Source organism: Pseudomyrmex gracilis, unplaced genomic scaffold, assembly GCF_002006095.1.
Source record: "Pseudomyrmex gracilis isolate BER0280 unplaced genomic scaffold, ASM200609v1 scaffold_16, whole genome shotgun sequence".
NCBI lineage: Eukaryota > Metazoa > Arthropoda > Insecta > Hymenoptera > Formicidae > Pseudomyrmex > Pseudomyrmex gracilis.
Window position 1 is genome coordinate 787,747 of NW_018020600.1, and position 13,984 is coordinate 801,730.

General features: G+C 41.9%; 1 protein-coding gene across 5 annotated transcripts in view; it reads left to right on the forward strand.

The window, feature by feature from the left end:
• The first annotated feature begins 973 nt into the window (after positions 1–973).
• LOC109864023 (hemicentin-2-like) overlaps positions 974–13,984 on the forward strand; it is an 89,079-nt gene continuing 76,068 nt past the window's right edge. The window contains exons 1-2 of one of the 5 annotated variants that reach the window (XM_020444813.1): positions 974–2,569; positions 2,649–3,101. In XM_020444813.1, coding sequence (XP_020300402.1) covers positions 2,972–3,101 — 130 coding nt within the window. In that variant the 5' untranslated portion in view covers positions 974–2,569; positions 2,649–2,971. Of the gene's footprint in view, positions 3,102–13,984 lie in introns of all 5 variants that reach the window. The other 4 variants (XM_020444816.1, XM_020444815.1, XM_020444817.1 and 1 more) reach the window with 4 other exon arrangements.

The window sequence follows — 13,984 nt, forward strand, 5'->3', positions numbered from 1 at the left end:
ACAAAAAAATTGCAGAGAGAATAGTTGTTAAATCGATATGTTACACGGCAAAGAAAGATCTTTAAAAATAACGACACACAGTATTACTTCTAGAGACATTCTTAAACATTCAGAGCGAATTTCAGAAAAGATACCTTGGTGAATATACCTACCTCCTCGATGAGGATTAGGAAGTGATTTGCGAGCGATTGCCGATAGCGATGGAAACACGAAAGCCGGAATTTATCGTGATTGGAGTTCTCGTAGAGCGAATCATGAAGCTTTGAGAGCTGTTATCTCGTGCATGCACTAGGTACGCACGAACTATCAGTTTTCATGAGCACGCTCTGTGACGTAAGCATGTGTACTCCCCTATTCTTCGAGGACATATTTATGTGCGATGTTCATTTTCCACAGAAACACACGAGTCTCTAGAATGTACATATTCGAAATAATTTATCTCACAATAAAAACAAACAAAAACAAAATGTATGTTTAATCGTCCTTGATAATATATGTGTTTTGACATTTTATTTTTCTCAACGACATCTACGATTTACTTGTGAGAATAATTTGCCTTTTTTTCTAAGCGTCATTCAATTTATAGAGCGGAACGATTCTTGCATTCCGTTCAACTAATCTCTCGAAACTCTTTTATCTATTTTTTGTCATGTTCTTACCTTTTGTTGAAATTCCAACGTTCACGCAACGGAGTCTGGACCACGGCGACGATTATGGCGACTCATTAGCCGCGCCGGTAAATCATAGCGGTCCTTCGCGGCCGCAGGACAGAGAAGGAAGAAACGCGCCGAATGTGGGAGTTCGAAGCGAAACGTGTACGAGCGAGAGAGTCCGAGTAAAGTTGGTCGCAGGTCCAGAACGAGACGAGCAGCGTGAGCGTGCCCGAAGACGGCCGAACGCAAGCGGAGCGACCCGAAACGACTAGCGAGGGTTCCTCGCGATGTTCAATGGTTTCAGTACCGAGCCGCCGCGGATCAGGACTCGATGTGGCTTTGTCGTGGGGTTGTTTTGTTGCCGGCACGTTGCGATACGCGACAGAAACGTGTGATTTATGAATCAAAATCGCGACGGAAGTTTGAGGTGTCATTGCGCACAAGTCACTCGATCGATCGCCGCGAACTGCTCCGCGAAACTGCGAGTATCGATCGATGATTCGAGAGTTACGATTAGTGGAGAACGCGCGACGGCGCGATTACGATGTTTCGAGAATTCGAATCTCATTTCGACGCGAGTGTATCTTGCGCACATAATTTGTGAATTTTTTTTTCTCTCTTAACATTTTTATTGTTTTCGTAACGCCATTTACGAACATTTGGACTTTTGAACGCGCACATAGCTGTCTCGTAAGTGTAACACACGCGCTCGATATCGCCGTGACATTTAGGTTAAGTGAAAAAAATCGAAGCCCTTGACGGACGCGCGCTATGCTCCAAGTAAATACTACATACACCTATTCCCGGATATCTGTAGCACCGTATTCAATTAACCGGCATGCGTGTTACGGTCTTCGTCGCCACTTGTGTCGATACGTAGTATCGATACATCGTGATTAACTCCGTCTGCGACTTCATGCAGTTTACACCGCATCTTTTTTCAACTGCTGCTAGAAATGGCCAATGTATTATATAAATGACAGGAAATTTAATTAATGATGCAGCATATTATCGACCACGTCGATTCAAACTAGCAAGTTTCCTATTTAAAATTTAAAATAACCAGTAAACAGTCGTTGTGACAAGCAGATAAACTTTTAACCTGTTTTATTTCAATTATATTTGACGTTATATTTAGAAAAAAAAAATATCAAAAAACTATTAGAATCTTTCTATTTTATATGTTATAACAGAAAAGAACAGAGATTTTTGCGATTGTCGTTTTAATATTGTCGTGTAAGTGTTCCGAAAATTTATTAGTCTGCCAAATTAGTTGCTCGTGTATCGTAACGGAAGATTTGGACCGGCGGAATTTTGAAACACGAATCGAATCGACTTTGCGAGTTCAGCCGAGGCTTGCGTCGAATATTTTATTCTGTTCTGCGGGGGATGGTTTTCCCGCGCGATCGAACGCATTAGTAGTGGGATTCGCGACAGACGTCGAGACAGAAAAGCTCGAAATACGAGGAGAACCTCGTCTTCGAGAGAAGAGTCGCATTTGCGCCGCCTCACGTTACGAACAATAAAACTACAATCGCCACTCAGAGAAGCTGTCAGAAGAAGCTTCGCTCCGTTACGGATCCGTTTATCTGGTAAATCTAGTGATCATTTGTTCGCGCAACATCCGTGAAATCCCACGGCAGCGACAAATTTACCTAACATAGAACGTATCGATCATGAAATAAAAACAAATGATATAACAAATAGCGGTGAGAACGGATGAAGTTTCAACTTGTCGCGGTCATCGTTTGAGAAATTGCGTTCACATCGATCAAAAATCTGTCGGAAAGATCAATCAAGCTCTCAATCAAATCGCGAAAAGTTCTTCCTCTCGATCGAGAAGGTTCTCTCAAGGGTTTAAAAGAAGGATGAAGATTGCGTAGCGTGGACAGAAAACCATCGAGCGGCGATATAACGTACGTCGTTAGCGATATTGCGTTTCGTTCTAGAGAAACTCGCAAGACAAATAACCGGTGTCTCATTAAATTACGACAGGCAGGTGAGCGGCGACACGGATAGGGGACAGTAGTGTCGCGGGCTACGACAGAGCAACAACAACAACAACGATAAAGAGCCAGCGGACGATGTGGACGGCGGCGCAATGCAGCAGCGGCAACGGCACCAGCAGCAGCAGCTACAGCAGCAGAAGCAACAGCAACGACGACATCAACGGCGAGAGCGCCAGCAGCGTCGGGGGTTGCAATTAGTGCTGGCTCGCAACGACCGCGAGACTACGTAACGACTGAAGAGAAGGGGGCGCGCAGAAGTGGTCGTCAGGGGGTCGAGGGTGTGTGCAGTGCGCGTGAAAGGGGAACAAAATGTGGTGGAGGTGGAGGTGGTGGAATGTCGTGACGACGACGACGAGGACGACGACGATGGTGCTGATCCTAGGAATCGCCGCCGCGGTGTACTCGCCGCCGATAGAAACACCCGATCTGAATAAGCCATGTGAGTAAATGCGCTTCGTTACTTTACTAGTTTAATGCCTGATTTATTATCGAGCTTAATCGTCTTGGTGAAATTGAAGAGATGCACTGCGCCGATCCGCTAGTTTATCGATATATCAGCCAATAGACTTTAATAGAAATATCGACTGTCATTAAAATATTCGATCAACTTGTAAAATTTGAGATCTTAAAAATGTATTTAGTACTTGAAATTTTTTAATTAAACAACATCTAGATTCTTCCACATCAAGAGGATATTTTGAGTTTGGACGCTACGCCGTCCAGCTAGCTGGTCGAAAATCGTGACACAGCAAATTAAATCAAATCTCCACGGTCTCTCGTCACGAGGTTGGTGGAAACTTTAAACAGCGGATTATTATCACCGACCTCATCATAGGAAGTTTTGCTCGACCGCGTTCCGACTCTCGGTCTCCCCACGAGAACGAATCTCGAATACGACGTGGTCGATGAAGGGGGATATAAATGGAAAGGTGCTTCTGAATATCATTAGCGACATTCTCCGATGTCTCATAATTAACTGGGCACTTCGCACCCACCGACATGGCCGTCCTTGAGCTATCGGAATTGCTGTGTGTGTATGTGTGTGTGTGTACGCAGTACGCACGTTTCAAAATAATACGACACTTGTGATGACCGTTGTTTTTATTGCTAGTCGAATCTTCAATGTGTAAATCATAATTATTGTAGGAATTTTAATTTATTTGACAAGGCCGTTCGAGGTCGATGCATATGATTAGCGGGAGGAGTACCGTTTTGTGATTAAAATTTCGTGCTATTACGTAATTTTATTCGTTGGACGATATATACACACACACACATACATGTGAATGTTGAGAAACACCAGACAAAGCAAACACGTTTAAAAGCATTTAAATACTTGTTTTAAAACAATTATTCAAATTGTGAAATATAAAAATGTGCAATTTTTATCTAGAGTTATATTCGAATTGAACAATCGTTTTGATTTCTAATGAAAGGTCATCGATAAGACATATTGGTTTTATCAAACCTGTTATTATCGAACGGCGAATGATAAGTCCGTATAAATTCAATTTAAACGATACAGCATAATGAGCTCGTAAAGAAATAGAAGCAAGAAACTAACATTGAAATTGTCTAGCTGTCTACGGACGATGAATGATACTATAATAATCCGCGGTGAGTGTGTGTGGCGTAGTAAAACTAAAAATATAGTCACATATTTTTCCTATATCATCATCGATTACTTGGCAAGTCTACGGTAAATATAGCGGCGGGAAACTTCGGTTGATCGATTATTAAAAAGTTTCCGCCTGTTTGGAATTAATTTCTCGCTGTCTCGTAATTATACTTGGCACTTTATGGACCGTGTACGCTCTGCAAAATTAATTTAACATCCCCTGTAAGCCGGATAAACGGAAAAGAAAATTGTAGGACGGTGGTGTCCGATCGATTCAGGCGCAGCACGTAGAGAAGACTCAGGGAAGGGAGAGAATGACGGCTAAACTAGTTTAATTAAACCACGGCGCTAAGTCCCTCTTAAATTTATAGCCGTGTGATAAAAAAAAAGAATGTTTTACCAGCGCGAGGACGTGAAAAAGAGAAAAAAATTGGGGGTTTCAATAGCCGGAGGTCGACCTTGCTCGGGAACGAAAATAATCTGATGTCGATCCTACGTTTTCGCCAAAATTTTCTTGAGAAAATGTTTGGATATGTTCGTTTATTCGTATTTAAATGTGTGGAAAAACCTACGCATACACATGTGTGCGTAGGTTTTTCCACACATTTAATTCCGAGAAATATTCTCGTAACATCATTTGCATCGAATATATTGATGCTCGCAGTTTGCAATATCAAAGAACAAATCTTTTCTGACATTTCCAAACTGCTCGAATGTATCCCTTGGTAGGCGTGTTTACTGAGAGAATAATAGCAATTCATTAGGAGTATCAGGAATATCAGGGAATATTTGTATCGTCATATGATGACGCATACGGGCGGCCAGTGGGACTAATGTTGCAACGATCAACAATCGCCGAGTACATTCCCCATAATTATAGGAACTATTAGTGTGATAATTGGCGGGTATCTACATTCACCGCGTACATATTCACGTTTAAACGAAAACGAGCCAATTGTAATTACGTTCCCGTGGGATGGTCTCAACCGGGCGAATAAATATTTTCGTGTAAAGGTAATGTCCTGCAACATATTATGTTGCTCATCAACCTCAAATTCAGCGATTAAAGCATTTGTTATTATTTTACGTTCAATTCTCTTGATGATTTTTTAGAGAAAAATATTTTAGAAATCTATATTTCGTACATACATATAATTCGTGCACATAATTAAGTGTGTACGCGCGCGCGCACACACACACACATACACATACCGTGTCGATGCAAATTTTCTCGGATATTCACGAACGCAAATTACCACAATCGCGCGGCAACGGATTCAAAGGCGGTTAATTACGATCGAAATTACTCGGCTTCGTTATAGAATTACTTCACCGCATGGCAAAACGCTATGCTGGCCTATGCTTTCATAAGGTTTATCTGACTTCTACTCCAACAGGTGTTGTCGACGACGGAAGACAACGTGTGTACGCAATATATGCGTAACTAACGTTTCACGTTAATTAACGATGCTTTCATGTTTATTCGCGTAGTGTAAGGCCAGATGCATTTATTTCGCCGTGTTCTGGTATCGCGAATAATGGTATTCGATTTCTCTCTAATGAAGCTAATTTCCGCACCATGCTAAAAACGCGGTCAGTAAATGTCAACGATGAGAGACATATTTATTCTCATAATGTTTCGTTTGTTAATGTTTAATGCTGTAACGCGCGCTTCCATTCGTAAATAACTAAAACCGCGAGTACCGCAAAGAACAACTTTAATGTGTGTATTATCGAGAAATGTACTTTACCCTATAAAAGGAATCCCTTTCATGTTTTTATGAACGTATACATATATACTCCGCGCACTATAAAATGGAAACCAGAGCTTACCTATGGCGAGCTAACATTTTAATAGAGCTTGCATAACAGCTTTCACCGGTTTGCAAATTATGCAAAATATGTTACAGAATATCTCCACTCGAAAAAAACATCTTTTTTTTCCATAAACAATAGCGAAAAATCTAAAAAAGTTCAAGAACAACTTTTCTTCACAAACATAGGTATGTGATGTATCTTTTGTATTAAATTTTGTTATAAGAGTATCCGAATAATATTCTTTATTTGTATTTGTTTAAACATTTTAAATAACACATTTGACGCTCGTGTTCTCTAATAGCAAAATTTATATTTAGATACTAATTTTCACAATCGTAGTTACACCGGTAATTAATTTTGTTTGCCAGCAAAACCGCGAAAAGCGATGGAATGACTACAAAATCGGTTTAATGGGCGGTCATTTGTCATCTTCCGCATGGCGGAAGGTGGCACTGCGAAAGGGGTGAGAAGAATCTCTTGTACTCCTGCTAAGACGATAATTAGCACACGATTTTATCCGCGCCACACCTCTCGCGTCTCGGTGTTATGACTTATCGGAAAACTCACAAAGTGACGAAAACAGCTGCCATATCGTGCGTTTGCACCACTTGCGATTACAGTGAAAATTAAAAAAGATATTTATTAACGTAAACGAGTGCACAATATTGCTTGTCGTAAAAAAAAAAAAATAGTAGATAATTTTTCTTTCTTCCGTCACATATATCGTTGCGTAAGAACCTTATCGAAATAATAATTCAGGGTGGAATAAAAACGGTATTATCGTGGATCTGAAACGAAGCGGAGACGATCAAGCGACGTAACATGTATGTTTCATACCTCCGACACGCGAATACTCAAGATTATCTCGAGTCTAATCCTGGCAAGATTAATTGGAATTGGCAGTGCACTTGTTATTCTTGGACTACCGCTGTGTGCTGAAATAACTTTATGTGCTCGGATGTATAAACCCGAAAGGATCGAAATGATAATTATTACGCGATTTCGGTGGATAATCTCTTTCCGTCAAAGGCAAACTTATGAAAAGGTGATTAACGAACAGCGGCGGTGGATGACGAAACGTGTTTTGCTCGTTTGAACGTCTTTTCATCGCGCGAACCGATTCAAGTCGAGCTTAAATACATAGATGTATTCATATGTATATTCGTGTGATAGAAAACAAATTTTTTTCTTTTTAAACTTGTATGAAGAGGGTCGCGTTACTCGAAAAATGTGGCTTAAATGCGAGAAATTATTGCAGTATCATCTTTGCAAAGGGCGGAAATACCGGCGTGATTATTCGCACGCGATCCCAGTTCATCGCTTACGCTCTGGATGCGCTCGCGATTAAAGTCGGCACGGCATATTTCACTGCCGAGAAATTGTATTATTCATAACTGTTCTTATTTTAAGTACATCCATCATAGTTTCGCAAGATTTTTTTTATTTCTTTCGTTTAAGTTTGCACCAAGGACGCTTCACGCAAATCTGTGTTTACACAAATTCCTTAGACGAGTATTACATAAATATTTTGCATTTCTAGAAATCGGATATTAATTGGTTACGCGCAATAATAATTGCGGAAACGTTTTGCAATATCAAACAAAGATGCGGTACATAAAATTTGTTTCGCGCGCCTCGCGCGGCGAGAATAAACTCTCACCACCGCGAGCATTTCATACGTCGTAATTCGCGCGATTCTGTCAAGAAGCGACATATTTCATATTACTGTAATCCGCTACAAGCCCGGCAACAATGGTGCTGCGTGCGGCGAACGCGCATTTCGAACTACGTATTTCTCACGGACCTTTCATATATGACGGCGAAAATTCAGAATATCGCTCCCGCGAGTCTCGTTCCGCAAAACTGCAGCGCGGCTAACGAGAGGATCCACTTCAATATGTCAATACTATGAGCTTAAACTCGTGACTGGTGACGCGGAATTTCGATACGTTTTTTCCACCGTTGCGCCGCCGTCGTCGTCGAGATAAAACTTAAAAAAAAAAAAAAAAAATTCTGCGGCGTATAAACGCCTGACAAATTTTTCACGCATCGCGTGCGATATCCTCGAGAAAAAAATATTCGCTACTCGCGCGCTTTAAAACGAATAACTAATAATAAAGTCATGTTCTCCGACGCGACTTTCTGATGCGACACATTTCGCGACGTATAGGAAGTTAAATTTGTTTTATCAGCCCCTCCTCTCTCGTAGCGTGTTGCTATCAGCATCGTTAACGTCACCGCGCGTCTCACGCCGCTCGATATGTTCGCGAGTTGATTCGAGCGTGCATGCGTGTGAAACAGAGGAGAGAAAATAAAAACGCGCGACGCAATTCGATTCAGCGTCGATTACAAAGTTGCAGTGACACCCGGTGAGAGAAGAAAAATTATCACCGTCGTAAAACTTTCGTATGTCGCAGCGCTCGATCACCTCGACGTTTCCTCCTTTTTCCACTTATCTGCAATTCATAGCCCCGCAGCGTTACGGCCTTTCTCTCGTAAATATGACTTGTACATATGTGTCGCGCGCACTTTATTCCTTTTACGGCGCTCTTTACCTCTCGCGCACATACCCACAGCTCGAACTTGCAGGAATTTCTGCTCGTGCTTTCGTTAGGAAGTGCGGAAGTCGCGCGCTTGCACGCGAATGCGAAAAACGCGTGCTGAGATTTTGTAACACTTTGACTAATAATCGTAACACAGACGCGATACCATCGAGGCCCTAAAACTGAAGTCGGTAATTACCGCGGCAAAGTTTATCGCTGCACTGTTGAGGAAGAGAAAAAAAAGAAAGAAGAATAGCTTTATAGCAAACTGTAACAGTGGCGTCGTTAACTTCGCCACTAACGTGCGAAAACGAGCGGATTTAATGTCTATCTTTTGCATGGCTTACTCCTGCGATATCTTACAATCACCGGAGTAGATTAACGACTGTTTCTTGTCATTTCTATCGCGAATGAGATACTTTAATTGCGAGCAACACAGTTTTCTCAGTATTGCGGTGTTCGGGATATAAAATACCTGAAAGAAAACTTGGAAATAACTTTTATGCCTCGGCAGAGCAATAAGATGAAACCCGTGACATGATACTTTTGTTTGTGGGACAGGTCCGGGTTTGGCTATTTATTTTAAGTATATCAGATTTCTTTTCTTTACTTTGTTCCTTTATTTGTTTGATATGCATATCAATGAAGCCGTTTGAGATGTTCAGTTTTACTGGCACCTGGCGCCATTCTGCCGTGGGATACGTACACGAACCTTCCGGCAAATCAGCTGAGATTAAATTTGTACAAAAGAAAAGAAACCAGAATCGTGTGGTTAAAAACGGTTCTCGTGAAAATTACTCCAATTACCCGAGATCTTTTAATTTCTAATTTCAAAATTATGCAGATTACAAAATGAATGAATTTTTCTCGTTTGATAAAAAAAAAGAAAAAAACGTGGCGAGAGGACAAAACACAAGAAAAAGAAATTGTCAGTCTAAAAATAAACGGTCTACAAAACTATCTCGTCTCGTTTTGTGTTCCGTGTTCGACGAGCGTGACCGGCGTAACCTGACGTTTTCGCGTAATTCGCCGGTTTCTATCTTTCCGCGACGGTGATTCCGCGTAACTTTCTAACCGGTTAATTCGCGCCGGACTATATCGACCACCCCTCATCGGTACCGTCGGGCGCTAACGAGTCCACGAACGAGCTGGCGCGGCGCGCAAGGAATAGGAAACGCGGTTTCGCACAGGGATCTCTCCGTTGTGCTCGAACGAGAGTAGCCGGCCAAACGGCTGCCGGCTACTCGTCGTAACAATATCCGAAACAGGTTGCCGACTACACCCCGCGCTGCTGCACGTACCTTAGCTTACCGCAGATTACCGGTAATCTCTCGGGACCCGAGTAGCAGTTACACGCTTTCAGCGAGACACGGGAACTTCGACTGCGCAACGACGACGGCCCGCGGCGCAAACCGAGGACTTCCCCCCGGATTCTGCATCCACGTCCGGTCGCGCCGTATAAACCGAATTCCCTCGGCGTCTCGGGGACGACACGACGTGAAATTAAGTTCCCTCGACGACGACGTTTTACACGCTCGCGTCGTCTCGAGACCGCCATTACGCTTTAGCCCGACGGTCGATACACATCGAGTGTTCCGGTATTTTCGGAATTAATTTTTAAGGAGAAGCTATTTGCGAATGCGCGCGTGCGCGCGCGTTTAATGAATGAAGGACAGAAATTTGCGTTTGTAAAAGGGTTGCGCACATAAAGTGTCAGATAAATGTACGGATATTAATGCTGAACATCTTTTTTGACATGATACTTAATCGAATTATCACGTAATTAAAATTTTACGCTGGAAAATATATACACCGCGTGCATTTTATTTCTACAGATGGAAATAAAATTCTCTCAATGTTAAAATGTTTAATATCATTCACTTCTCTCGTTCTGTTGTATTTTTTTGCCAAACATACATTGTATCACAACAATTCTCAAAGTTATAAAACCGTTACAAAATCAGAGAAACTGTGCTTCCAATAATTGGTTTCAATTACGTATCGTAAATCGCAAAGTTTGCTACATAAATACGCGCGTGGAAAATTTTTGTGCGTACGAATATGAAACGCGTGTGCTTGCTCACACACACACACACACACATAGCCATTATCAAATGTTTGTTCGGCCAGAAACGATCGATCGACTCGCGAGAGCGGCCCTCAAATAAAACATTCTTTTCTCTATGCGATGTTTGCATCACAAACTGTTTGGCGTCTACTATATTCCTTTTCACTGTTATTCTTACCCTCGTACGCTTTCCGTCAACGGGAGTGTGAATGTATTTCACCGCCGAGCTGGTGAATTGCGCTCACAAGAGGTGAATTATTTTGCCATCAACTTATTTTTGCAAACACGACCTTACAGTATGCAACGAGAAAGGTATTTATGTGTGAAGTTTTTATTTCTGTACATACGTCGGGCCACTTATTGACTTTTCTCACTCTTGAAATGTTCGAGAGGTGTATATTCGAAGTGCCAGCAATTTTTATCGCGTGTCATCACCTCGATAATATAAAGCAAAATTTACGTCTCTTCATAAACGACAACGCTATGACATACTAAGTTGTCATCGTCTATTACAAACCATTTTTCATCATTCTGAAGTTTTTAAACGCTCAGCAACGTTTTCCTATTGGGCAATATTTATGCATCGAGAACTGTCTGCAAATGATTGCTCTTTACGGGCTATTATTCGTTCCGCGATGTTTATTATCGTTCTGAAATAGATGGACGCGCGCTGCTATGAAAATGGCGACGTACGCCGTTCCTGTCGTCGTTTCGCGTGTGAACGCGGATATGAGAGCGACACGGCGATTGCCTAATAAAGATTACGAGTGATATATTTTCACTCGTTTGCCCAGAGCGCGCTTTATCCAATGATTAATAAAATGTCATACGTCAGGATTACGCGCGCGCGCGCGCGCGTGCGCGAGCTCGCATTCGTAAGTTTCCTAATAATGCACAAATGCAGTTGTATAATTAAACGCGACATATTACTGGAAGTGACGTCAAATGGAAAATTACGCTATTATTGCTAACGTGATACATAGTTCCATTAAATGAAGGGTTGCCCGACATTATATAATAACGACGAAACGATGAAGCGGATCACCGACGAATGATAAAAGCTCTGTGAGAGATGTATTATATGCCCATATTTATGTCACGAAATGCGTGTTTAAGCGATCGACGCGGTGATAACGGACGTACATTACCGGCGATATTTCTGCCGACCGTGTACTGTCCCGGAGGGAGGACGTGCCGAATGTTTTTATTAATCCTATCGTCGACGGGGTGTATTCTCGGACATTCGGATAAAATATTTCTCCATCGAGCTGCGTTGAATAACGACGCTCGGTCACGAGTCAGAATTTCCCTAAATCCACACCATTAACATTTCACGCACGTGCGCGATTTTTGTATGTGGTTGCGTGATCGTACATATTTTAAATATCACGTTTGTCGCATTTTCAATTGGCGCTGCAGACGAACGAATGTTCGAAATATCGAAAGGTAGAGAGACACGAATAAATATTGTGCAGAAAGAGTAAGGCAATTGAGATCTCGATGCTAGAAAGCTGCGCAACGATACCGCCGGCTAACGTCATTACGAGTAATTGCGAAGAGGAAGTAATTGCAAAATATCCATGCACACCTGTCAAGTCGATGAAAAAAGTGTCACACGTTATTTTGTAAATATCGATTTGATAAGTCTGTTTTTACAAACGGTTTTGTCCAACTTTTTTTTTGTTTGTACATTGACTTGTCTGTTAACAAAAATAGCAATTTTGTCAAAGCCGAGCTCTGTTGAAAATAAGTTTTGAACAGACAACCTCGAGTTGTCCATTGATACATCCACTCAATCTTTTTCCTTTGTGCCGCTTATTAGTTCCAAGCTAATGCACCGTTCCGAACCGCACACAGTTCGGAAACACGATTATCTCTCTCGTGATCTCCTCTTCTCATTTCAGTGCGCTAGCAAGACTTCATTATATTCTTTTGTAGATAATAAACAGAAATTCCTTTTTTACCTGTCGAGAGTGTTCTCATTATTACGATTATTACTGTTTCATCGTGCAAAGAGGGATGACAGCTCATCACTATCTATAGATCAAAGGTTCATTACCCGAGCGACGTTTCTTGTCGTATTATTCAAAATCAAAGAAGTGTCAATTACAAGCACCTGATCGCGGCGAGTCGCGGGCGTGGCGATGTGTAGCTCGATATCGAATTATGACATTGGAAAATTAGGTCGGGCTGTCCTCTCGCTTCGAGTCGCGATTCGTCACGATCTAATATATCGTCCCATAAGTGTCGTGTAAGATTGGATAGCAGATATTCAATACGACATGTACCATCATTAACTATCGTCAATCCTGCGGGAATGCGCGTCGGGAATTATCGTGATATCACGCAATTCTACGAGGGAAACGGATTTGTGACACGGAAAGGGATCTCTCAAACCGACTGTCAAAACATCTCGTCTCGCCCGCGACGAGAGATGTGACGCATCTCCCCGCGGCATTTTCCCCGAACACCTCTTTATCTTCAGAGAAATTCTGCTTTTATGCGCGTGCGCGTTTTATCTCTTTCTCTCTCTCTCTCTCTCGACGCGCAAACTGAGAATAGAATCTTCCAACTTCGTGCTTTGAATTTATCGGAAATCCCGAAGACGCTTGATACAAATTGGTAAGAAAGTATTACGTATTCTTCTCTTCTTCGTGAGCGTCAGCTTTCTTATTGATTCTGGCATAACTACACCGAAATCACACATGCACACATACTGCATCGGAATGCAACTATATCGCGCTGAAAAGTAATTTCGTTCGCTTTCGCACTCACTAACGAGAAGCAGGACTATTGATTTACTGGAGAAAACAACTATCGTGTTTATTTCGAGTCTCATGTAACGAGAGAAATGCGCGTCGCCTTTGTGAGGTGGGCGGTTACTGATAGTGAGACTATCAGTGACCGCCAACAGAGCCAAGTCGTACCTGATTAGATAGACAATGCAAAACGCGACAGTGGCCGGTTAAGAGAAAGAGAGGAAGAGAGAGAAGTAGAAGTCTGGTATCTCTATGCGGAGTGTGTGTACACACATGAGCATGAATACGAAGCAACGACGTCGTTCAAAATTCTGAAATCCCTTCATAGCTGTCGAGCCGGGAACAGAGCAAAAATTAATCGCGATTCTGGCATAACTAAAATGAACGCGACTGGTCCATTTCATATAAAACATCCGGATTATATTTTCCATAAAATCACGTTCGTTAAAAAAGCTGCATATAAATGCTTTGTCAGTCATGTACACGCCGTTACTGCAAAGAGCGTGCTGTATATTT